Here is a 25186-nt window from a genome sequence, read left to right as displayed (position 1 = left end):
GTGAGGGCGGTGAAGGTCCTGTGTGAGTGTCTGGAGGCGGTTGGAGGATGGATGGCAGCTAACAGATTGAGGTTGAAACCTGACAAGACTGAAGTACTGTTTTTGGGGGACAGGAGGCGGGCAGGTGTGGAGGATTCCCTGGTCCTGAATGGGGTAACTGTGCCCCTGAAGGACCAGGGGCGCAGCCTGGGAGTCATTTTGGACTCACAGCTGTCCATGGAGGCACAGGTCAAATCTGTGTCCAGTGCAGCTGTTTACCAGCTCCATCTGGTACGTAGGCTGAGACCCTATCTGCCTGCGGACTGTCTCGCCAGAGTGGTGCATGCTCTGGTTATCTCCCGCTTGGACTACTGCAATGCACTCTACGTGGGGCTACCTTTGAAGGTGACTCGGAAACTACAACTAATCCAGAATGCGGCAGCTAGACTGGTGACTGGGGGCGGCCGCCGAGACCACATAACACCGGTCTTGAAAGACCTACATTGGCTCCCAGTACGTTTCCGAGCACAATTCAAAGTGTTGGTGCTGACCTTTAAAGCCCTAAACGGCCTCGGTCCAGTATACCTGAAGGAGCGTCTCCACCCCCATCATTCTGCCCGGACGCTGAGGTCCAGCGCCGAGGGCCTTCTGGCGGTTCCCTCATTGCGAGAAGCAAAGCTACAGGGAACCAGGCAGAGGGCCTTCTCGGTAGTGGCGCCCTCCCTGTGGAACACCCTTCCAGCAGATGTCAAAGCGATAAACAACTACCTGACATTCAGAAGACATCTTAAGACAGCCCTGTTCAGGGAAGTTTTTAACGTGTGATATTTTACTGTATTTTTGGTTTTTATGGAAGCCGCCCAGAGTGGCTGGGGAGGCCCAGCCAGATGGGCGGGGTATAAATAATAAATTATTATTATTATTATTATTATTATTATTAGTCGCCTCCTACTCTCTCTGCGGGAAAGCCTTCTGCGCAAGGAGGGCATAGACAGCGGAGGACCCCTACTCTCCCCGCTGGTCCCCGGCAAGGAGTCATGGGACCGCCTCGCCGCTTCCCCCATCTGCCCCCCTTCTCCACTGGTGCTACGCTGATTCTCTTCCCCAGAAGATGGGCTGCCTCTCCCCATCCCGGGACGCTCTCTGGAATCCCTCTGGATTTTGCTCTCTCCCTCCGGCACTGATGGCAGTTCCCTGACAGCTATGCTGGCAGGGGACACTGGGATCTGTAGTCCAACAATGTCTAAAAGGCCACAAGTTCTCCAACCCTGCTGTAATTCCTTCCATGCCCACAAATGTAACAGCACCCAAGAAACTCACCTATTGCGTCTGTCTGTGGAAGCATGCATGGCTCGTGATTTTTTTTCTCCACAGGCTCTCCGTGTGGTAACCTGATGGATGACAAAAACCTACATTTAAATTCTATGAAACCTGAGGATGGATCAGGGCTGCCTGTCGAAAAGACGTCATATTTATTCATTGCAGCCTCTCCACATTTCCAATGTTAAGGTTACGAGTTATGTTCCCTTACGTTATTATTATTATTTATTTTATCTATACGGTGACAAACTGCACTTTCATAGCAAATCTAACAAGGTACGTAAAAACAGTGCTACAATGACATCAAAAAAGAATGGTTAATGTTTTGTTTTGTAATCATGTTTCAAGGGCCCGTCTACACAGTACCGTTTTTAAAAAAGAAGTCTTAAAGAAAGCAGGAACAAATCCCAGGAAGTTTCTAGTGGCCAGGAGTTCCGCACACTAAAAGCTTGGGTCCCTGGAACCCCAGAGACATGGAGGAGCACCGTAAACACCCCATCAACAGATTTTGGCAATCGAGGTGGAGCATAAGGAATCAGGGAGCTGTAAAGGTATGTTGGGCTTAAGCTGTTTAGGGAATTGTGAATTAACACAAGAGACTTAAACCTGCTCTGGTCGCCAAATGGTAGACTGCCCCGCCTTCCCTACAAGGAGAGGATCAGCAGGCTCAAGTCCCTGACACAAGGTGGGTAAAAGTAAAGGTAAAGGGACCCCTGACCATTAGGGCCAGTCGTGACCGACTCTGGGGTTGTGGCGCTCATCTCGCTTTACTGGCCGAGGAAGCCGGCGTACAGCTTCCGGGTCATGTGGCCAGCAGGACTAAGCCGCTTCTGGCGAACCAGAGCAGCGCACGGAAACGCTGTTTACCTTCCCGCCGGAGCGGTACCTATTTATCTACTTGCACTTTGACGTGCTTTCGAACTGCTAGGTTGGCAGGAGCAGGGACCGAGCAATGGGAGCTCACCCCATCGCAGGGATTTGAACCGCCAACCTTCTGATCGGCAAGCCCTAGGCTCAGTGGTTTAACCCACAGCGCCACCCGCGTCCCACAAGGTGGGTAGGGGGATCGAATTCTGCCCACCCACCCTGCCTGCCCATTCAGACACAACCAATACATGAGGGTTTTTTTTAGACATCCCCTTAAGATCTGCAGATGAAAACACGCAAACCTGTGCTCACCCAAGTCAGACAATGCGCATTCTAACCATGCGCACAGGCATCGTTTTAAGGAGAATATCTATGCACACCCTGTGCTGTAAGCTACAGCATGACCGCCATTCGGCTTAGCTGCAAATCTTATTTATTATTTACATATTAAAGCTGCTGTGTTATTTACATTTTAAGTGCCTACTTACTGCTTTTCGGGCTGCACGACGGCAATCTTCCTCTTCCTTTGCACTGCAGAGCGAGAGAGCGAGAACAACACAATTTTGGTAATGCATGCTTGTAAATGTCTAACAGATTCTGTTCTCGGTGGGGAGGGGGGACTTCGAATCTGCAAGCAAGACCAGATTCGGCCCCCCCACCACATAATAACTGCTTTGCTGGATCAAATTAGAAGTTCATTTGGTCCCCAAACATAGCCAAGTAGACCTGGTGGAGAAGTTTACAAGGCCAGCCTGACCCTCCACAAACCTCCAAGTGTTTGGCACCCAAATAGGTTCTGCCTCTGAACATGGAAGATCAATGCAGCGGTTACGACAAACAGCTGTCGATTTTATTAACTGCACTGGGCTAGGTATGGATGGGGAACCTGTGGCCCTCCAGACGTTTTGTTAGGCTATGGTTAGCATTTCTATTCCACTCTTCGTTCAAACAAGAGTAACGTCAGGGGACTCCAAAATATCAGCAACGTCCATGTTCGCTGCACCTGCCCCAAATTTCCCACTCTCCGGTTTCAGAGCCAAAAAATTATCCTTTGAGAATTTTCACTTAAGATCTTAACATAATGCTATCACACACAATGAAGTTCACACTGCATACCAGGTGTTATGCGGGCTGCAAATTAGGCTGTATGCACACACCAAACTTTTAAAGTTTCCGAGCACAATTCAAAGTGTTGGTGCTGACCTTTAAAGCCCTAAACGGCCTCGGCCCAGTATACCTGAAGGAGGGTCTCCACCCCCATCGTTCAGCCTGGACACTGAGGTCCAGCACCGAGGGCCTTCTGGCGGTTCCCTCACTGTGAGAAGTGAGGCTACAGGGAACCAGGCAGAGGGCCTTCTCAGTAGTGGCGCCTGCCCTGTGGAACGCCCTCCCAGCAGATGTCAAGGAAATAAACAACTATCTGACTTTTAGAAGGCATCCTTGCTTAGGATGTTTGATGTTTTGTTGCTTTATTATTATTATTCTGTTGGAAGCCATCCAGAGTGGCTGGGGAAACCCACCCAGATGGATGGGCTTAAAATAATAAATTATTATTATTATCAATATTATTACAGTAATACCTCCACGAACATCCGCCTTGTCTAGCGTCCATTCCGGCGAACCTCCGCGGCAAACCCGGAAATACTGCAACAGGTTGTTTCTGGGTTTGCCGCTCGCGCAGAAGCGCTAAATTGCACTTTGCGCATGTGCAGAAGCGCAAACTACTCCGTGCGCGTGCGCAGATGCAGCGCTTTGCCCTGCGTCCTTTTCGGCTAGTGGCCCAGGCCGCAAAACAAGGTACGACTGTATTATTATTATTATTATTATTATTATTATTATAGCATCTGCCTCCCCCCCCCCAATCCTGGGAAATATAGTTTGCTAAGGGTGCTGGGAGTTTTAGCTGTTTGCATACGCAGCCCCAGTAACATGGACACCCCTTTGGCATAACTGCACTGATATTAAATGCTGGCTTGCTTAACTGTGTGAGCGGCAAACAATTAGGCTTCAGCTTCATTAAGAAGCAGGCTGAAAGACTCTCCGCAAGATCACTCATCTTGCTTTTACAGGATCTGTACTTTAATAATAATAATACGCCAACAATTTTATTATGCTGCTAGATTTTGCACGCTTTATTACCCCTGGTGTCTTTATTCACTTAATGCATTAATAGCAATGAAGGCTGTGTACTGCTGCCTCTGTTGTGTTCTCCCAAATTGGGCATAGCTCCTTGATTTTAAAAGCCAAATGTGTTTTGCTCTTTAAGAAAACCTTCGTATTTTCCAACATGACCTGTAAATTTCTGTGGAAAGATTGCCTTTTGTTCCATTCTGTATTTTACATTCAACAGGCAAGCTATGTCCCATCCTGACCCACCAAACAGCAAACTAATAGAGCCCATAGTTCCTTCTCATTGTTTTCAACCACCTTATTCCCCAACAATTTATTTTAAAATACAGTTGTGAACCTGCTCCCATGAGACGATTTTTTTCTTTACTCAAGGAGTAGGCGCCCTAGGGAAATGCAGCCCCACAGGGTCAAGCTAGGGTCGAGGTGAGAGATCCATATTTGGGGCTGCTGGAGAACTGGGCCCAAACGAACAAAATGAATTTCAATAGGAACAAATGTCAAGTCCTGCACTTAGGCAGGAAGAACCAGTTGCACAAATATAGGATGGAGGGGCACCTGATGTACTAGCAGTACAGTGGTACCTTGGTTCGCAAACGCCTTGGTACTCAAGCAACTTGGAACCCAAACTCTGCAAACCCAGAAGTAAGTGTTCCAGATTGCAAACTTTTTTCAAAAGCTGAACGTGCTCTGTTTTGAGTGCCACGCTTCCAATTTGAGTGCCACACTTCCATTTTGAGTGTTATGCTTCCGATTTGAGTGCCACACTTCTATTTTGAGTGCTACGCTGAGGGGTCTGTTTTTGCTATCTATTTTGCGTTTTTGTTTTTGCGGTTCTTTTTGTTTTGTTTTTGTGATTGTGTGGAACCCAGTTCAGCTACTGATTGAATGATTGATTGATTGTGTGACTGCAGTACATTGTTTCTTGCTTTCATTTTATGGATCAATGGTCTCATTAGAGAGTAAAATTCATGTTAAATTGCAGTTTTAGGGGTTGTTTTTAAAAGTCTGGAACGGATTAATCTGTTTTGCATCACTTTCTATGGGAAAACGTGCTTTGGTTTTGGAACGCTTTGGTTTTGGAACGGACTTCCGGAACGGATTAAGTTTGAGAACCAAGGTACCACTGTACATGTGAAAAGGATCTTGGGGTCTTTGTGGACCACAAGCTTAACATGAGTCAACAGGGTGATGCAGCAGCAAAAAAAAGCTAACGCTATTCTAGGCTGCATCAACAGAAGTGGGTTTTGCTGTGCCAGGTTCCCAACCAACTATAATCGCACAATTTGCAAGGGTGTGACTGCATTCCTCTCGAAAGCAGCGGCAGCTCGGAAGCTCCCCGAATCTCTTTGCCTTCTGCCAACTAAGGCCTAGCTGCTGAAACAACACAGTAAAGGTTAACAGCCCACATTTTGCTCTTTCGTGTACTTACACACGGCTTTATGCGGCGTCGAGAGCTTGTAAGCATTCGCTTCACACCAGCCAACTGGGAATATGTTCATCGACTCCACATCGACGATGTATTCTGAAGCAGGCACCTGTGAACCTATAAAAGCAAATTTATTATGCCATTTGAAAGCCAGGAAGGCGGCAGCAGAAGTCGTCTCCTCCATCTCAAAAGGGCAAGACATGCAGCAAGGAATAATCTCTCTGTTCCAAAATATCCTTTCATCATATGAGGCCCTAAAGATAAACAAGGCTGCTGCATTTTAAAAATTCTGAAATATATATATATATATATAGAGAGAGAGAGAGAGAGAGAGAGAGAGAGAGAGAGAGAGAGAGAAAGTTCTAGCACAACAGCATTCAGGTTACATATACAGATGCCAACATCACAATACCGTATTTTTCCGTGTATAAGACGAGCTTCTTTGACCCAAAAATGAGGTTCAAAATTTATACACGGGTAGTGAATGGTTTTTTGGCGCGAGCCCGAGATTGTAAGCGGTGATTGGCTGCTGAATTGTTGTGGGGGTGTACCTAAAATCGCTCACCCACCAGAACACAGCACACAACCGCTCGTGTCACTTACAATTGCCACTTACAATTTTGGGCTTGCACTTCGATCTGACAGCTGAGCGATTTTAGGCATCTCCCCCCCCCCCCCCCAACAATCAAGCGGCCAATCGCCGCTTATAATCTCAGGCCCAACTGGAAACAATTTAGCTGAAAATAACGCTGCTAAGGTGGTGGTGGGTTGGGGGGAAGAGGAGACAAAGCAGGACAAGGGGGTGTGCAATGAACCCAGGTAAGAGATCAGCTCTGCAGCAAACATAGTTTCTGCGCCACCAGTCGAGTCAGACAAAATGGCAGCTTCTTCTCCTTTAACGGCAACTAGGAAAAATACCCCTAATTTGGTACGGTGGGGTGTGTGCTGACTCCTTCCTCCCCAGCTGAGATCACCCCACCACAATTAAGATTAAACAAAGCCTTCTTTTCTTCTCTGCAAGTGAGTATCTTGCAGGTATTCTTTATCCGAAGTAAAATATCCCAGAAGTCTACATTGCACAACAGTTGACAGAAGGCTTCCTCGTGCTTCTTCCTTCAAGCCCAATTTCTACAGAATCCCGTGGGCACCAGTGAAGGCCTCTGAGGGCGTATGGGTGCCCATGGGCGCTCTGTTGCCGACCCATGCCCTAAGCCTATAAGGCCGCCACCGCACATTGAAAACTACAAAATATACAGTATTTTTTGCCCCATAAGACGCACCTAGTTTTTGGAGGAGGATCTGATGGTGAATTTGGGGTGACCCAATGCAAAAATCCTGAGGATCCATGTGGATCCGTGCTTTGTAACCACATTTTTGCACCATTGCAGCCCCAAGAAACAGTCGATGCGTGATTTTCTTGGTGCAGGCTGTAGCCATGGACATGCTGTGTGATCTGATGGTGAATATGGGGTGACCCAATGTAAAAATCCTGAGGATCCATGGGCTTTTACCACCCCCCCTTCAAGGCAGCCTCCGCTAGCGTCCCTTATCTCTCTTTCGATCCCACCGATCAGCTGTTTCCTTTCAACACTCCCTTCCCTCTTGTTTGCCTTAGTTTCTTTTCCTTAGCTGGAGCAGTTTTTTGCTCCTCCTTCTCTTCTAATTTCTCTCCTTATTGCTTTAGTCTTCCCGTTTCCCTCCTTTGTAAGTTTGCTGTCTTTACCTCCCCCTCCTAGGCAGCCTCCTTTATCTCTAGCATCCCTTATCTCTCTCCCTGATTGGCAAACAATCACCAGCTTTGTTTCAACACCCACTTCCCTCTTTAAAAAAAAAAAAAAAGCATGATCTGTTTTTAGCCCCTGGGCAATTTGGCTCCAGGGACCACGCATTCGCTCCATAAAACGCACAGACATTCCCCCTTACTTTTTAGGAAGAAAAAAGTGCGTCTTATGGAGCAAAAAACACGGTAATAGATATTCTAACTTACCTTCCAAGCGGAGCCACATTAACCTCCCTTTTACTGAGATGACGGAAGCCACACAGATTTCAGCCTGGTTCTTGGGGTTCACGGCCTCCAGTTTCATGTTTTTCGTAAAGCCTCGGCTGAAGGATACCTGAAAGAGGCAGCCACATAGCCTTAGTTTTGTACCCTTTGGCCCTTGTGCAGATAGCAGCGCTTTGTCTAGTTTTCAGGACATTGGCGGCGGCTTAAGAGAGGTTTGGATGCTCGTCTTGAATATGTCCATTCCCCTAATACTTCTAGTTCAACAGGTGTCCAATGTTTTCGGCGATAACTGAGAGAACTGCAATTATGAATAACTAACCGAATGATTGAGATGTGTCAACGCTTCCAAGCACGAAGTTTAAGTTTGATCTGAGAAGCTGGCCCTGGCCATACAATCACTTGGCCTTTGTCACCCATGTAATATTTCCTCAACTGAACAAATGACGGAAATTAGCACAATCCTCAAGTTGTTTTGTGGCGCTCGTTTGATAGATATTGAGATTTACCTCGGATGGAGGGCGGGGGGGAGAGAGAATGGATTAAAAAATATTGATTCTGGACCACTGAAAGTGCCCCAGTTCCTACTGCATGCAGGCTAAGCATGCAGTATGCAGGCTAAGCATGCATTAAATGTTGAGGGTCTGCAATCTGAACTTCGTTAATAAGACATTCATCAATCACCACCATGCAAGGCCGTTTAAAAGAGTGCAGAGATTAATGGGGACTGATTTGACGAGGATCTCATGCGGCTTGCTAAAGGGAAAATTGGAGAGAGCCACGTTAGTCCCAAATCCAAAACTGTGTCCAAATAAATAATATATATATATAAATTATACCCACACGCCTGCCATAGTTGCCTTCATGTGATGGCTGTTACCAGAAGATCTTTAAGGGGAATTCCTGACCTTTTGAGCACCAGACATTTAAAACACTATTGCACCACTTTAAATAGCAATGGCTTCCCTGCAAAGAATCCTGGGAAGTGTAGTTCCCCCCCCCCCATTTAAGGTGCTGAGAGTTGCTAGGAGGTCTCTATTTCCCTCCCAGAGAGCCAATTCCTCGTGGGTGAAATTAGACAAGTGAACATCATTGATTTATCAACCAATCGATCCCTCTTCCCAGGGAACTCTGGGAACTGAAGTTCTGTGAGGGGAACAGGGGTCTCCTAGCAATTCTCAGCACCCTTAAAGTTTTGAGGGGTTTTTTTGGGGGTGTTGCTAGACCCCAATGCCAACAGCTTTGAGGCTTCCTTGGACTGCAAAGGTATTAGATATTGTAGCTCTACGCTCAATAACAGTTCTGATATAATAGAACAAAGTGTTCACTGAGGAGCTGTTAAGCATTATGTTATAGCACTATGGGTTTTTATTTAGGCTGTTAATTTTCCATGAATCATTTTGAGCAGAAATGTATTCGTGGAAAGTGTGGTATATATAAATAAACTGACGGTGACTAAGTGAGCAGCTGAATATTCTTTTAAAAAGGACATGCATTGATGTGGATGGAATAATCTGACCACTTTGGTTCCACTAAGTTTCTCACTTGTTCCAAGCGTCAAGTTCATTTTGCCCCGTTTCTTCACCGGTTTGAAAAAGTTTTACAAAACAAACAAACACACCGGCACAAAATTTCACATGCATTTTGACCTTTCACATTTTGTCAAATAATGGCTAATTGTTTTAAAACACTCAAATCAACATTTCTGTGATGGATTAGACAGCAAAGCTACACTGTGCACTTTATATTTGACAAAGCTACAGGTTTCTCTTGACGCAAACACTTCCTGCAAGTCATTTCCCCTAATATAATGCGTTTTTCCATGTTAGTTTGCCCTAATACGCATTTCTGTGACCATTCTTTGGTTGGCGAACTGCCTCACAAAATTATAAGAAGCGAGAATTTGGTCTAGGAAGTACAAATTAGGTGGGTGCTCACTTAAAGGTGAACGGACTCCAATTTCTCTCCCACAATCTTACTGTAAGAAATAGAAAGGAAGGATCTTCTCAAGAACGGGCAGAGATAATGCAGTTTTACAGGAAAGGAAAACTCAAGCTACGGGTGGCAAGTCAAGCAAGGAGAAAAAGAGATTTTTTTAACCCTCAAATGAGAGGGAAATGATTATAGAATCCTAACAGCTGACCAAGAGAAGGCAGAACCTGAAGCTCATTGGTGAAACACCAGCCAATCATAGAATCATAGAATCATAGAGTTGGAAGAGACCACAAGGGCCATCGAGTCCAACCCCCTGCCAAGCAGGAAACACCATCAGAGCACTCCTGACATATGGTTGTCAAGCCTCTGCTTAAAGACCTCCAAAGGAGGAGACTCCACCACACTCCTTGGCAGCAAATTCCACTGTCGAACAGTTCTTACTGTCAGGAAGTTCTTCCTAATGTTTAGGTGGAATCTTCTTTCCTGCAGTTTGGATCCATTGCTCCGTGTCCGCTTCTCTGGAGCAGCAGAAAACAACCTTTCTCCCTCCTCTATGTGACATCCTTTTATATATTTGAACATGGCTATCATATCACCCCTTAACCTCCTCTTCTCCAGGCTAAACATGCCCAATCATGTAGAACAGGCACCCCCAAACTCAGCCCTCCAGCTGTTTTGGGACTACAATTCCCATCATCCCTGACCACTGGTCCTGTTAGTTAGGGATGATGGGAGTTGTAGTCCCAAAACAGCTGGAGGGCCGAGTTTGGGGATGCCTGATGTAGAAGCTCCCTGTTTCAATCTCTGACACCTGCAAGTGGGACTGGGAAAGCCCTCTACACAAAGCCCAGGAGAGCTGCTGCCAGTCTGTGTAGACAGCACTGACCTGGATGGACCAGGTATAAGGAATCTTCCTATGTTTTCTACTCTGGTCCTATTTTTACTCCAACTCCTCCTCGAAGGGGAACTCTATGCAACCCCACCCAGTTCCGGGTTCCATCCGCCGAGTTTCCAGTTGAAAAGGATGCTGGGAAGGAGGATCAGAAATGGTTCGTCTCTGCCTGGAGCTGTCCTTCAGAGTAGACGACACCAGGGCAACAGAGTCCAATGGACCAACTGGGTGTCAGGCAGTTTCCTGCACTCGGGGAAACAAAACTTCCCAATGCTCCATAGCAGGGGTAACCAATGTGGTGGCCTGCAGATGTTGCTTGGGACTACATCTCCCATCATCCTTTTGGGCAGGGGCCATCTAGCTAGGGTTTATGGGAACTGGAGTCTGGCAGAATCTAGGGAGCATCACTTTGGTGGACCCCAGCCTCTGGGCTGCTTCCGGCCTCCCTATTTTGTCCACCGCATACATTTCCCCACCAGGCCAGACGCTCAAATGCCCCGGCAGGGATGCTATGTTGTTGTTGGGTTGTTGTTATTTTAAAAAAGATAAATGATGCATTTCCTTCCCCCACTCCACCCCCATTGTTTAAGCAGTCCCTGCTGCTTAGTTTGTGGTGCTGAAAGGCGGAAGCTAAGAACCAGCAAATGAGGAGGCCGGTGTGGGATTAGCAGATATAAAAGAAAAGCAGTCTGAAGATCTCGCTGCCCTTTCTAAGTGAAATATACTCAGAGTCGAGTGTGGATTTCATGCTCTTTATTCAGCTCATAGTAGTGAGGAATAAAAGTTCCCCCAAAATGTCTGCTTTATATACATTATTTACACAATGGGCCCCACGTGATTGGCTAATTCCGGGATTCTCCTGTAGGCCAATCAGGTTGCGGATTCACTTCCACCTGGAGCTGGATTGGGTGGCTCCTGCGGACCAATCATACTGCTGCATTGTTCTAGGACCAACCAGACTGCTGCATTCTGAATCCTATTGTTCTAGGACCAATCAGACTGCTGCATTTTGGATCCTATTCAACTCAGTACATAACACTAAGTCTGAACGCACAGCTTGTGAACATCAATATTGTTTAGGTCTTTTATCATATTTATGCCTCACCTTTCCTCCAAGGAGGCATCGATGGTTCTCTTCCCATTTTATCATCCCACAACAACCCTGTGAGGTAGGTTAGGCTGAGAGACCGTGACGGCCCCAAGGTCACCCAGTGGATTTCACGGCTGAGCAGGGATTCGAACCCTGGCCTCCCAGCTCCTAGACCAACACTCTAACCACTGCACCACAGTGGCTCTCACTAGATTTGGACACATGGGTTGCCTATATCAATTTACATATCAATGGGATATTTGCATTAGTGTCAGAAGATGAAGTTCCCCCCCTTTATTACATTTGCAGCCAGCCAAAAAATTAAATAAAAATCTGTCTCAATTAAATCAATAAACCTTTTTTTAGAAAAGAAAAACGGTATCTTACATTTCTGAAGCAGAACTGGGGAGCTGCTTCAGTTCCACATTGCTTCTGGTAATCTGCCCAGTCGAAGTCCTGGCTAGAATAACCTGCAAGACAACGCATAAGAATATAAGCAGGGCTTTATTTTTCAGCCTCAACTCGCTGGAACTCAATTTGGACACCTCTCAGGTGGGCGCCTTTGTTGTTATAAGAAAACAGAGGTGAGTTCTGGCACCTCTTTTTTCCCCCTAGCACTGAATATAAGGACATAAGAAGGAGCGTCTCCACCCCCATCGTTCTGCCCGGACACTGAGGTCCAGCTCCAAGGGCCTTCTGGCGGTTCCCTCACTGTGAGAAGTGAAGTTACAGGGCCTTCTTCGTAGTGGCACCCACCCTCTGGAACGCCCTCCCACCAGATGTCAAAGAGAAAAATAACTACCAAACTTTTAGAAGACATCTAAAGGCAGTCCTGTTTAGGGAAGCTTTTAATGTTTAATAGGTTATTGTATTTTAGTGTTTTGTTGGAAGCCGCCCAGAGTGGCTGGGGAAACCCAGCCAGATGGGCGGGGTATAAATAATAAATTATTACAGTGGTACCTCAGATTACATACACTTCAGGTTACATACACTTCAGGTTACACACTCTGCTAACCCAGAAATAGTGCTTCAGGTTAAGAACTTTGCTTCGGGATAAGAACAGAAATTGGGCTCCAGCGGCGCGGCAGCAGCAGGAGGCCCCATTAGCTAAAGTGGTGCTTCAGGTTAAGAACAGTTTCAGCTTAAGATCGGACCTCCGGAACGAATTAAGTACTTAACCTGAGGTACCACTGTATTATTATTATTATTATTATTATTATTATTATTATTATTACAACTCCCATCAACCTCAGGCAGCAGGTGTTAGATGTTGGCGGCTAGCAGCCCTTTTATAACCAGCTAAATGTTTTATTAACAGCAGCGGCCCGTGTTAAGATTTCAGATGCCGGCAATAGCATGCAGTCAAGGAGCGGCGCATGATTACATTCGAGCGCATAGCTGAGCGTTCTCTGCAACGTGCTGTAATCCTTGAGCAAATGCTCCCTCCCCTTAAACAGCTCATAAAAGAGCGCAATGGCTCTTAATGTTTAAGAAAGAAAGAAAAGAGGTCTATAAATCCAGCTTAGTAAATATAAGCGGTGCCAGCTCAGTGCTTACATTTGCTGGCAGTTAATGGAGATGCATTTGCTGGCTGGCACCAAACAGAGAGAGCACATGGGTCTATTTTTGGCCCCAGGGAAGCCGCACAATTCTTCTTCCAGTTGTTTAATAGCAGGGAAGGAATGTATATTAAATCTGCCTCCAGGCAAAAGGGGTAAATTCAATTTAGGAAAAACACGCAGTCTAACCTCTACCCGTCCCCAGAAAACCAGCCCCCAAAGTAGGCTGTGTTGGTATAATAAAGCAGAATTTATTTATTAATTGTGTTTAGGTGTCAGCTCGGAAAAATAAGGATGTCTTGAAAAATATTGTTGTGTCACCATTTCATAGAACCCTAGAACTGGAAGTTCAACTGCAATGAAACTATCTCTCTTGTTATTTATGACTCGCTTGTTTTGTATGTGGTGCGATGCAATACACTGCCATTGCACTTTTGGGTTGTTAAAAAGGTAACGGGACCCCTGACCGTTAGGTCCGGTCGTGACCGACTCTGGGGTTGCGGCGCTCATCTCGCTTTATTGGCCGAGGGAGCCGGCGCACAGCTTCCGGGTCATGTGGCCAGCATGACGAAGCCGCTTCTGGTGAACCAGAGCAGCGCATGGAAACGCCGTTTACCTTCCCGCCGCAGTGGTACCTATTCATCTACTTGCACTTTGAGGTGCTTTCGAACTGCTAGGTTGGCAGGAGCAGGGACTGAGCAACAGGAGCTCACTGTTACGAAAAAGGAGCAATGCAGAAGCGAGCTCCAGGTGGCTGGAATGGTAAACAGGAAACTGATGTTATTGGAATGTACCGTGGGAACAAGGGACAGTGCACTGAGCACCGGATGTTAGCTCAGAGTGGCACATGACCCTGTACTGGAAGTACATGGGTGGAGTTATTCTCTCTAGGCAGTTGGTGATGAGAGGGTACAGACATGTTTTCTCTGTACTGCTGGAAAGACAGGAATAAAAGTATGTAAATATATTTCTGTCTGTCTCATTCCCTCCCTGGTTATGGGAGGGGGAGGAGTGGTGTGTTCTTCTTCACGTTGGGAAGAATCGCCGAAGAGACCTCGCCTTGATCCTGCTGGAGAATGCAGCCAGGGAGGTCAACAAGGATTCAAGCCGGGCACCTGGAGGGTGGCCAATTTTCCTCTGGACTTCGCTGGCTCTGCTGGCTTGAATTCGACACTCACCCCGTCACAGGGATTCGAACCGCCGACCTTCTGATCAGCAAGTCCTAGGCTCTGTGGTTTAACCCACAGCACCACCTGCGTCCCTTATTTTGGGTTGTTAATAATGGTAATAAAGCTTACGGGGGGGTAAATAAATGCTTCTGCCCCCCATATATTATCCTCACAACAACCCTGTGAGGTAGGATGGGTTAGACTTAGAGACCCACTGAGTTAGGCTTAGGTTTCTCTAGCACAGTGTTTTTCAACCACTGTTCCGCGGCACACTAGTGTGCTGCGAGATGTTGCCTGGTGTGCCGTGGGAAAAAATGAAAAATTCGAAAGATTTAAAAAGAAAGTATTTTATAATTTTTCATATTTCTGTTTACTTACTATTTCATAATAAAGTAATTATAAACTACTTTCTTTGTGTTTATTTGACTCCTATTCAAGAGAATTACTTTATATATAGTCAATATAGGCACAGAGGTGAATTTTTTAACATTTTCTAATGGTGGTGTGCCTCGTGATTTTTTTCATGAAACAAGTGTGCCTTTGCCCAAAAAAGGTTGAAAAACACTGCTCTAGCATTAAGCCAGAACTTGAACCACTATGCAAGGAGTCACCATTGTGGGTCTTTCCTGGCGCTCCTGAATGCCTTTCCCTTGCTGAAAGAGGCAATTCTGCAGTTGCTATTAAAACAGATTGCGGTGTGTGCTTGGTTGCGGTGTTCCTGTGGCGCCCACAATAGCTTCTCCAATTTGTGATTGCAAAAAGGGGTCCCCAAGAAAGGCTGGCGACTGCTGCAGTACACCATGCCAGTTCTCAAACATACAGTATTTTCCCGTGTATAAGACGCCCCCATGTATAAGACGCCCAAAATTTAAGAAATTAAGTTGTTTAGCTTTTTTTGGGGGGGGGGGAGGTCACTTCCGCAAATCGCTCACCCGCCTGCCCGCCGGTGATCGCTTGCCACAGCCACTGCCGATCGCACTCCTAGCCGCAGCTGCCAATTATCTGCTCACTGCCGCCACCAACCCACCTGCCCACTTGCTGCAGCCGCCAATCTCCTGCCCAATTGCCACAGCCACAGCCAATCGCCAGCAGGCCTTGCACAGCCACCAATCGCCCGCCCAGTCGCCACTGCCAATCTCCTGCTTGCTGCTGCCATGAATCACATGTCCCCCCTCTAAATTCACTATCCGTGTACAGTGGTATCTCAGGTTACATACGCTTCAGGTTACAGACTCTTCAGGTTACACACTCCACTAACCCAGAAATAGTGCTTCAGGTTAAGAACTTTGCTTCAGGATAAGAACAGAAATCGGGCTCCGACGGCGCAGTGGCAGCAGGAGGCCCCATTAGCTAAAGTGGTGCTTCAGGTTAAGAACAGTTTCAGGTTAAGAAAGGACCTCCGGAACGAATTAAGTACTTAACCCGAGGTACCACTGTATAAGACAACACCCAATTTTTGCCTGATTTTTTCTTAGCAAAATGCATCGTCTTATACACGAAAAAAATACGGTGAATATCTGGGAGTTTCATGGCTGAGTCCCTCTCTCCAGATTTAGCAGGCAGCACTTATAGCCTTCTTCCACGTCTCACGTTCTGGGTTACACAACCCTGAAACCCACTATCAAATCCGAAACAAGCTATGGGCTAGCCAGGGCACTGTAGCACTCTGAAAACACAGGAAAGACTTTTTGCCCAGAGAGAGCTATATATATACAGACCTTTGGGCGGTGTCAGGTGGACTCCGTTTTTAAGGCACCACTGGACTGGCATGATCCCCAAAGAATCGGCATGGCAAATCATGGAGGCTGTGCTCCCTTCGGGACGGAGGTCGTCGATGGTTACTTGAACAAAATGGTTGTTAAAAACCTGGAGGGAACCAAACAATTCTGCATTAGGGAAAAATCCCTGCCATCGACACACACAGAACGAATGTAAACTCTGTTCAGGGACCAACCAGCCTTGTGTTTCCCTTTCATTTTGCACAGAAAAATAATAGGTTTAGGATACTCATCAGCAAAAGTGGGTCTGCAATTTTCACACTTCAGGTCCGAAACGTACCTCACAGGGTTGTTGTGAGGATAAAATGGGGAGAGGGAGAACCACGTAAGACACCTGGAGCGCCTTGGAGGAAAAGGTGGGGTAGAAATGCAAAATAATAAATAAATAAAGTGGGAGTGCTCTTTTTGGCTGAAGGAAAGTTTGGTAAAAGTGTCCCCACCATTGAGCTTACCACTAATAACCCACCCTAGGACCTCACAGGGAAGGGAAGGGAAGAAATCTTTATTATTATTATTATTATTATTATTATTATTATTATTATTATTATTTTCCATCTGTGTTAGAATCACAGAATTTCAGAGTTGGAAGGGACCCAAGGGTCATCTAGTCCAACCCCCTGCCTTCCCCCATTTTAAATTTCTCACCTTAGATATTGTAGCGGGACAAATCCTACATGGATCTTTCATATCCACCGCCTCCAATTTCATGCCCACCGTGAACAGGTGGTTCCTCAAGTCGTCATGGTCCTATGAAACAAAAACAAATAAATCCAAGGCTTTGTCCCCAAAGCTCAGAAGGTGATTAGGTAAAAAAGGTAAAGGACCCCTGGACAGTCAAGTCCAGTCCAAGGCGACTATGGGGTTGCGGCGCTCATCTCGCTTTCAGGCTGAGGGAGCCAGCGTTTGTCGACAGGCAGCTTTCCGGGTCATGTGGCCAGCAGGACTAAACCGCCTCTGGCACAATGGGACACTGTGACGGAAGCCAGAGCACACAGAAACGCTGTTGACCTTGCACGGAAACGCCGTTTACTTTCCCGCCAGAGCGGTACCTATTTATCTACTTGCACTGGCGTGCTTTTGAACTGCTAGGTTGGCAGGAGCAGGGACAGAGCAACGGGAGCTCATTCCGTTGCGGGGATTCGAACCGCCAGCCTTCCGATCAGCAAGCCCAAGAGGCTCAGTGGAGTACAAGTAGGGAGCAAGCACCATTTATATGAATTCCTGGGGTCTGGGTGCTCTTTGCAGCAGCGGTTGTGAGCCCACCATGGCAACACGGGCCTGGTATCTTCTGTTCTCCATCCTGCCTTAGTCACATCCCCTTTTCCTGGCATCCGTCAGTCTTGAGAGACAATGGAGTTCGCCTCCAGGGGTGAAGCCAAACCGCTGCGTTACTATGGTTGCCACTTTTTGAAGAGCAAAAAAGAGGCCATGTTTGCCGACTTCTACTTTTAAATACAGATCACTTTGATGACTCTCATTTCAAATGCCCCTACTATACGTAGGCTATAGGTAAAGGTAAAGGGACCCCTGACCCTTAGGTCCAGTCGTGACCGACTCGGGTTGCGGTGCTCATCTCGCTTTATTGGCCGAGGGAGCCGGCGTACAGCTTCCGGGTCATGTGGCCAGCCTGACTAAGCCGCTTTTGGCGAACCAGAGCAGCACACAGAAACACTGTTTACCTTCATGCCAGAGGGGTACCTATTTATCTACTTGCACTTTGAGATGCTTTCGAACTGCTAGGTTGGCAGGAGCAGGGACCGAACAATGGGAGCTCACCCTGTCGCAGGGATTCGAACCGCCAACCTTCTGATCGGCACGTCCTTGGCTCTGTGGTTTAATCCACAGCGCCACCCGCGCCCCTATACATAGGCTATAGAAGCTGTGGTAATATTCCTAGCCGCAATGTTCTCAACTTTCAGCAACTAAATAATATATACATGTTGCACCCTCACTTGCCACAAGAAAGTATTTGTGTGTGTGCACAGAACAATTTATTAAACTGTTTAACATGTACATATGGACTCTCCTTAAGGGCAGGGGGATGTTAACTCTTGCCCTCCCAGACTCCTTCTCCAAGATCTTGTAGCTGAGCTAGCATCCTTTTAGTTCAGTCACAAGAGAAGGGATTTATACACCATGTATAGCTAGTTTAAGACGCTTCTCTGTTGTGATTCTCCGCTGCAGACTAGCTTAGCCAGGTATGTTAGATCCAAGTCTAATGCAGTAGAAAAATTTTCTCGGGTTACTGGAAGCAAAAAAACAACAACCCCCAGACATTTTGCCAAATGTTAAAAATCTACCCGGACAGAAATTTTATTCCTGAAAAAGAGGACGTGTCCTGGGAAAAGAGACTATATGGCAACCCTAGAAATGACTTCCCCAAGGAGAAAGCCTGGGCAGTGTGTACTGAGGTTCAGATGACAAGACCCGCCCCCCCGGCCTCGTTGGTGTGGTCCAAAGGAAAGAAGAGCAAGACGTTTTGCACCAGTTTGGCTGCAGGAATTGCTGGAAGGAGGCATAAAGTAAAGGTAAAGGGACCCCTGACCATTAGGTCCAGTCGTGGACGACTCTGGGGTTGCGGCACTCATCTCGCTTTATTGGCCGGGGGAGCCGGTGTACAGCTTCCGGGTCATGTGGCCAGCATGACTAAGCTGCTTCTGGCGAACCAGAGCAGCGCACGGAAACGCCGTTTCCCTTCCCGCCGGAGCGGTACCTATTTATCTACTTGCACTTTGATGTGCTTTCGAACTGCTAGGTGGGCAGGAGCAGGGACCGAGCAACGGGAGCTCACCCCGTCGTGGGGATTCGAACCGCCGACCTTCTGATGGACAAGTCCTAGGCCCTGTGGTTTAACCCACAGCACCATCCACGTACCGGAAAGAGGCATACAAGGCGTCAAATACTCCACTCCAGATTTGTGTAGGGTTTATTCCTGAGCATTTTCTCCTCCCAAAGATAACCCACCAGGCGGCAGAGGCTTAGGATCTGGGTTTTCCTTCTCTTAGATGGCCTACCTTCCCAGGGTGATGGGCCCCCATTTAATAGGAAGCGTGAGAAGGTGGCTTCAAAACGCTCCCTCCCAGCGAACCTTTTACCAGCCTGTCTCAGATTCAGAGGAATGAATGAGACAGCAAACATATGCTTCCTTTCAAGACGCCAATTAATCTACATAATTTCTGAAGGATACATTTCACTGGAGCGAACACAAAGCTTTTAATTGCTATTAGGCTCAAATTGACGCACAGCCATGATGGATTGCTCTCTGAATTCCTTGGCGCACATCAATGGTAGATAATAAGACTTCTTTCTTTCTCTCTACTCTTGAGACAAAAAAGAAAGTAGGGTCTCATGGATCCCACATGGTGCATCAAACACCGGTCCTTTACGTTCAAGACAACATAGCAGATATATGTGATTGTGTGATACTTAACCCCTCTTACCAATTTGTCCTTAAGAGACTTGAAAGCCAGTATAGTCTAGCGGTTAAAGGGCTGGACCAGGGGAAGGCAAACTAAGGCCCGGGGGCCGGATGCGGCCCAATCGTCTTCTCAATCCGGCCCCCAGACGGTCTGGGAATCAGTGTGTTTTTACAGGATGTGTCCTTTTATTTAAAATGCATCTCTGGGTTATTTCTGGGGCATAGGAATTCATTCATATATTTTTTTCAAAATATAGTCTGGCCCCCCACAAGGTCTGAGGGACGGTGGACCGGCCCACAGCTGAAAAAGGTTGCTGACCGCTGAGCTGGACTATAAGACCTGGGAGACCAGGGTTCAAATCTCCACTCAGCCACCCAAAGTTCACTGGGAGACCTCGGGCCAGTCACTGCCTCTCAGATCAGCCTACCTCACAGGGTTGTTTTGAGGATAAAATAGAAAGGAGGGGATGTAAGTGGTCTTGCAGGGGGTTGGACTAGATGACCCTCAGGGTCCCTGCCAATTCTACCATTGTGTGATTCTATGATTCATCTGACTGGGTTTCCCCAGCCACTCTGTGGCATCTTTGCATCTCAAAGCTCCTAGGATCATCTGTATAAACAAAGCGTTCTTTGAAATACTCATGTAATATATAGATCAGGGTTAGGTAATTTAATTGATTGCAAATGAGTCGATTCACTAGGGCATTTGCTGGGCTATCAGCTAACCATTTATATTTATATTGTTTCTATATTCTGCTGAAAGCCGCCCAGTGTGGCTAGGGAAACCCAGCCAGATGGGCGGGGTATTATAATAATAATAATAATAATAATAATAATAATAATAATAATAATAATGCTATCCTAGTTGTTCTTTGGTGTTTCACCTGCTCGTTCTATGATTACTGATTGTAATACATTTGGTTTTTAAAAATTGTTCTCCAGCTCACTTTGCGATGAAGGGTGGGCTAAAATGGTGTTTAGACAAAATGAAATAAATCAATAATAGTTGCTTTCAAATGCTTAAGGCAGCGGCGGGCTGGTGGTGTCCCCAACCTTTCAGGGGGTCACATTTAAGTGAGTCTGCAGGACTCTGCAACTGAAAGGATTCGATTCCAGAAGCCACACATTTTGCGCTTCCGAACACAGCACTGACCCCTCTCCCCTCCAATTATGCGCCAATTTTGTGTGGTTTCCCACCACTGGAAAACTATTGCTTTCCAACAGCCTGGTTTTCATCAAAAGGAAGAGAACCTCTTCCATCACTGACCTGCGTTGCAGCAACGACAGTATTCTTGACGCTAGTAATTCCACTCCCCATTCTTCACAGGAACCAAGTGTTTTTTGAAAGCAGGAGCAACACACTCCTGCACCCCCGCTCAGAGCTTATTGTAAAAGTGCTTGTAGGCTAGAGTGCACTTGTTTGCAATTCATCACCTTCTCCTTTTATTAAACCTGCAGAATTTCCCATACCGATATATATCCTCACCGCAGGGGAAACTGAACTCACAAGCCAGGCGGCTCAAGGTGAGAATTTATTGCTTTGACAGGGCATAGCTGGCAAGAAACTCAAATCCAAACAAAAGCAAGAAGGGAAGGGAAGATGCAGGAAACAGGATTTTTTGGGAAGCTACTGCCTTCTCTCCACAGAGTTGCGTCTGACCGCTTTGCTACGAAGCTTCTGGCAAATGCTGGCCCAGGCCTTTGACACCTGAGATGTGCATTTTGAGAAGCCACCCTGTTCCTGTAACTGCTATTTACCATATTTTCCGCTCAATAAGACGCACCAGACCACAAGACGCACCTAGTTTTTGGAGGAGGAAAACAAGGAAAAAAATATTCTGAATCTCAGAAGCCAGAACAACAAGAGGGATAGCTGCGCAGTGAAAGCAGCAATCCCTCTTGCTGTTCTGGCTTCTGGGATAGCTGCGCAGCCTGCATTTGCTCCATAAGACGCACACACATTTCCCCTTACTTTTTAGGAGGGAAAAAGTGAGTCTTATAGAGCAAAAAATACGGTAACTGTTTTTAAAATAGTGGGTTTTAAATTGCTGGAAAAGCCACTTCCGCCCTGCAGAGGAGGTGGGATTGGGGGCGTCACGCCCCCCCCTCGTGCGATTGGGAGAATCCCTGGCCGTGTCACCCCCTAGGGGGCATGGCCCGCCCGATTTAAACGCAGGCGCGGCTGGGGATCTCCCTCTTTTCCCGCATACCAGCTGTTCCTGAAGCCGGATAGCCGGTTAGGACCAATGCCTAAGCCAATACCGCTCATCACCTGTAACCAATAAAGTTGTGGCCATATTTAGCCCATTAACCTTAAATAATTGTGTCATGTGTCTTTATTTCCACTGGGGGGGACGGGGACGAGAACTCGCCACGCAAGAAATGCTGGCTGAGATCTAGGGATGGAAGGGGGAAGAGCGCATAGCCTGGATCAGATGTTAAAGCGAATCCACCTAAATGTCAGGGCTGGAGTCAGCAGCAAAAATAAATAAATCGCTTGAGGCCAGTGAAGTTGGATCTTTACTCAAGGAAACAAACCACAGCTCAGGCCTAGTGGTCTCAGCAATGCTTTCGAGGAAGTCTTTCCCAGCATCACTCCCCTGGCTCTGAGCCTTCTTCCCATTGCCGGGGCGGGGTTTCCCCCCCCAACGGTGCCTCCCACAATCCCTCTGACTCCAGCCAGTCCAGGATACCAATTCACATTTTTCCAAAATAATACACAAACCAAAAACACAAAACCTTGGGGCAGATGTTGCAGTTCAGTGCATACAGTACCAGTGGCATAGCAGGGGTTGCCGGCACCCGGGGCAGGCAAGCCGCCAATGCGGATGGAGTGTCCCTCCACCAGAGCCAAGCAGGGTCGTGCTGTGCCCCCTGCTTGCTCACATGGGGGGGAGGGCTGGTCAGCCAATGCTGGCGCCTGAGTGGGTTATGCCCTCCTCTCAAATTTTGTGCCTGCCCCCCCCCCCGCGCTACGCCATTGCACAGTACAAGCTAGATGGACCTAAGGTCTGACATGGTGTTAGGAGGTTAGGCAAGCTTTCTCTCAGTGAAACGACAACACTAGGCATGGAAACGGCAAGGTTATAAGTGCCCATTCTAGCCTACAGCCTCTCCCAACTTGGCGTCATCCAGTCACGTTGAACTACAACTCCCAACAACCCTGACCAGTCTGGTGCTGATGGTCGTTGGAGTCCACAGATCTGGAGGGCACCAAGTTGAGGACAGCTGTAGCCTGGAATTTGCAAATATAGCTTCAACAGGCAACCCATGGAGGGACTGGCCCAGGGTTCAAAATGGCGGCAGCAGTAATAGAACTATGGAGAAAGTAGCATCAAGCAAGGAGCTGGCAGTCTCCATGAAGCCCATTCCCCCATTCCTTTCTCCGAACAAAGATGGATGAGTCTGATACGAGAATCAGGGGCCCAATACAGCGATGCCACCAAAATTCAAACCGGCTGTTGTTTCAGCTGAAAAGGGAATAACAGATCCTACCTTAAACACTTCCATAGGGAGGGGAAACTGTGCTGCCTCAATCAGGGCTTTATCCAGAGCAGAATGCCATTCAGACAGAGTCTTCAGAGAACAGATTTCTAAAACAAACCACATCAGAAATCACATGGACGTTGAAGCAGTGTGTATTAACATTCTGCAATGCTTCATTCAAGTTCTGGTTCTGCAAATACGTGGCTGGCATCCGTCTGTCCCAAGACGCAATGGAGTGAGCCTCCAGGGGTGAAGTCAAACCGCCGCATTAGCAGCACCGAAGTGGCCTCCCTGGGGCGCAAGCCTGGGCAGTGTTGAGATAAGTGTACTGAGATAAGTTTGGTACCAGCTTGGCTGCAGGAGTTGGCAAAAGGTGCCATCCTTACGGAATCCACTGCAGATTTGTGTAGCATTTACTCCCTAGCCTTTTCTTCTCCCAAAGATATCCCCCAAAGGAGAGGAAGTTTAGGATCAGTTTGCTTTCTCCTAGGTGGGCCACCTGCCCAGGTACGTTCTCTCTCTCTCTCTCTCTCTCTCTCTCTCTCTCTCTCTCTCTCTCACACACACACACACACACACACACACACATTCATATAATATAATGCTCAGATAGGCCTCATTTGCACACCTGGTAGATTTTACCATATTTGTCCCAACAGACTCACACAGCAACCTGCTTTTAAGCTGCCCCGAGGACTCAACTGATGGCCGTGCTTTGCAAAGTACAAAACCCGTAAATCGAGGGGGCGGGAAAGTTCCGCTGGCTGCCTCACTCAGTGCTTTTAAGCAATTCACAGCGGGTTTTTCTTTAAACGCCTGTAAATCCATTCACAGGAGGAAAGTGAGATTAAAATAAAGCCTTTCCTTCTGGGGCAATCTCTTGCCTCACTGCACCCCCACAAAACTGCACGCCCCAGAATATAACATGATGGGAGAGGTAAGCAGGCTCTCCTACTAAGTGAAGCTAGAGCTCTCTTCCCGCTGCTCCTAGAACCGAGGTCAGTAAATCTGTTAATGAAGACAATAGGGCAAAGTTTTGGCACTCGGCCCGAAATACACTTAACACTGTTATCACCTGTTTGCAGCACCTCTGGGATAAACACTGAGCTCACCTGCAACTTGAACTGATTTGTGAGGGTCCAATACCTGCCCAAGACATTTTGCGGCTTGAGACAGAGCAGTGAATGGCCTCTCGCCCCACTAAGTCAAAGTGCATGCCCAAGGCCTGCCAAGTTATTTTGCCGCCCAAGGCAGATCCCACAAGCACCTTTCTGGGAGTCAAAGCACAATACAGGCGACTCTCAACTAGGGCTGGGCAATATATTGATATATCATCCCAAACAGGTTCCAAGTCCCTATCGTGATATCGGTTTCATAACTTTTGACCTGGCAATACAGTCGTACCTCAGGTTACAGACGCTTCAGGTTGTGTGTTTTTGGGTTACGGACGCGCCGAAACCTGGAAGTACAGTGGTACCTCGGGTTAAGTACTTAATTCGTTCCGGAGGTCCGTACTTAACCTGAAACTCTTCTTAACCTGAAGCACCACTTTAGCTAATGGGGCCTCCTGCTGCCGCTGCACTGCCGGAGCCCGATTTCTGTTCTTATCCTGAAGCAAAGTTCTTAACCTGAAGCACTATTTCTGGCTTAGTGGAGTGTGTAACCTGAAGCGTATGTAATCTGAAGTGTATGTAACCCGAGGTACCACTGTACTGGAACGGTTTACTTCCAGGTTTTGGCGCTCGTGCAGAAGCGCTAAATTGCGCTTTGCGCATGCGCAGAAGCGCAACCCGCGCATGCGCAGACGCGGCACTGCAGGTTGTGAACGTGCCTCCCAAATGGATCACGTTCGCAACCCGAGTGTCCACTGTATATCGCAAATCATGACGTGTGTGTGTGTGCGCTATGCAAAAATCCTGATGTGGGGGTAAAACCATGAAACCAGCCAATGCCTCTACATAGCCCCATCCTTATTTCAGATGTCATGATCTATTGGTATATGGTGATGTTTAGCTGGTGATGCTGAAAACCAGATATCGCCCAGCCCTACTCTTACGTTCTGGGGATAGCAAAATCATGTATGGTCTAAACACCTTGGGTTCAAAGGTGGGTGAGGTTGCCAAAGTCCTTTTCCC

General features: G+C 47.2%; 1 protein-coding gene across 4 annotated transcripts in view; it reads right to left on the bottom strand.

Moving 5' to 3' along the window:
• Nucleotides 1–25186, bottom strand: part of SFMBT2 (Scm like with four mbt domains 2) — a 74095-nt gene that overhangs the window by 14772 nt on the left and 34137 nt on the right. For all 4 annotated transcript variants that reach the window (XM_053407176.1, XM_053407177.1, XM_053407175.1 and 1 more), the window contains 8 exons: nucleotides 23061–23158; nucleotides 16793–16894; nucleotides 16088–16235; nucleotides 12029–12111; nucleotides 7710–7836; nucleotides 5726–5839; nucleotides 2655–2697; nucleotides 1300–1370 (listed from right to left, as the gene is read on the bottom strand). In XM_053407176.1, coding sequence (XP_053263151.1) covers nucleotides 1300–1370; nucleotides 2655–2697; nucleotides 5726–5839; nucleotides 7710–7836; nucleotides 12029–12111; nucleotides 16088–16235; nucleotides 16793–16894; nucleotides 23061–23158 — 786 coding nt within the window. The remainder of the gene's footprint in view (nucleotides 1–1299; nucleotides 1371–2654; nucleotides 2698–5725; nucleotides 5840–7709; nucleotides 7837–12028; nucleotides 12112–16087; nucleotides 16236–16792; nucleotides 16895–23060; nucleotides 23159–25186) is intronic.

The sequence above is a fragment of the Podarcis raffonei genome, chromosome 10, assembly GCF_027172205.1.
Source record: "Podarcis raffonei isolate rPodRaf1 chromosome 10, rPodRaf1.pri, whole genome shotgun sequence".
NCBI classification, from domain to species: Eukaryota; Metazoa; Chordata; class Lepidosauria; order Squamata; family Lacertidae; genus Podarcis; species Podarcis raffonei.
Note: the sequence above shows the minus strand (reverse complement) of the source record. Positions and strands in the feature narration are given on the sequence as shown.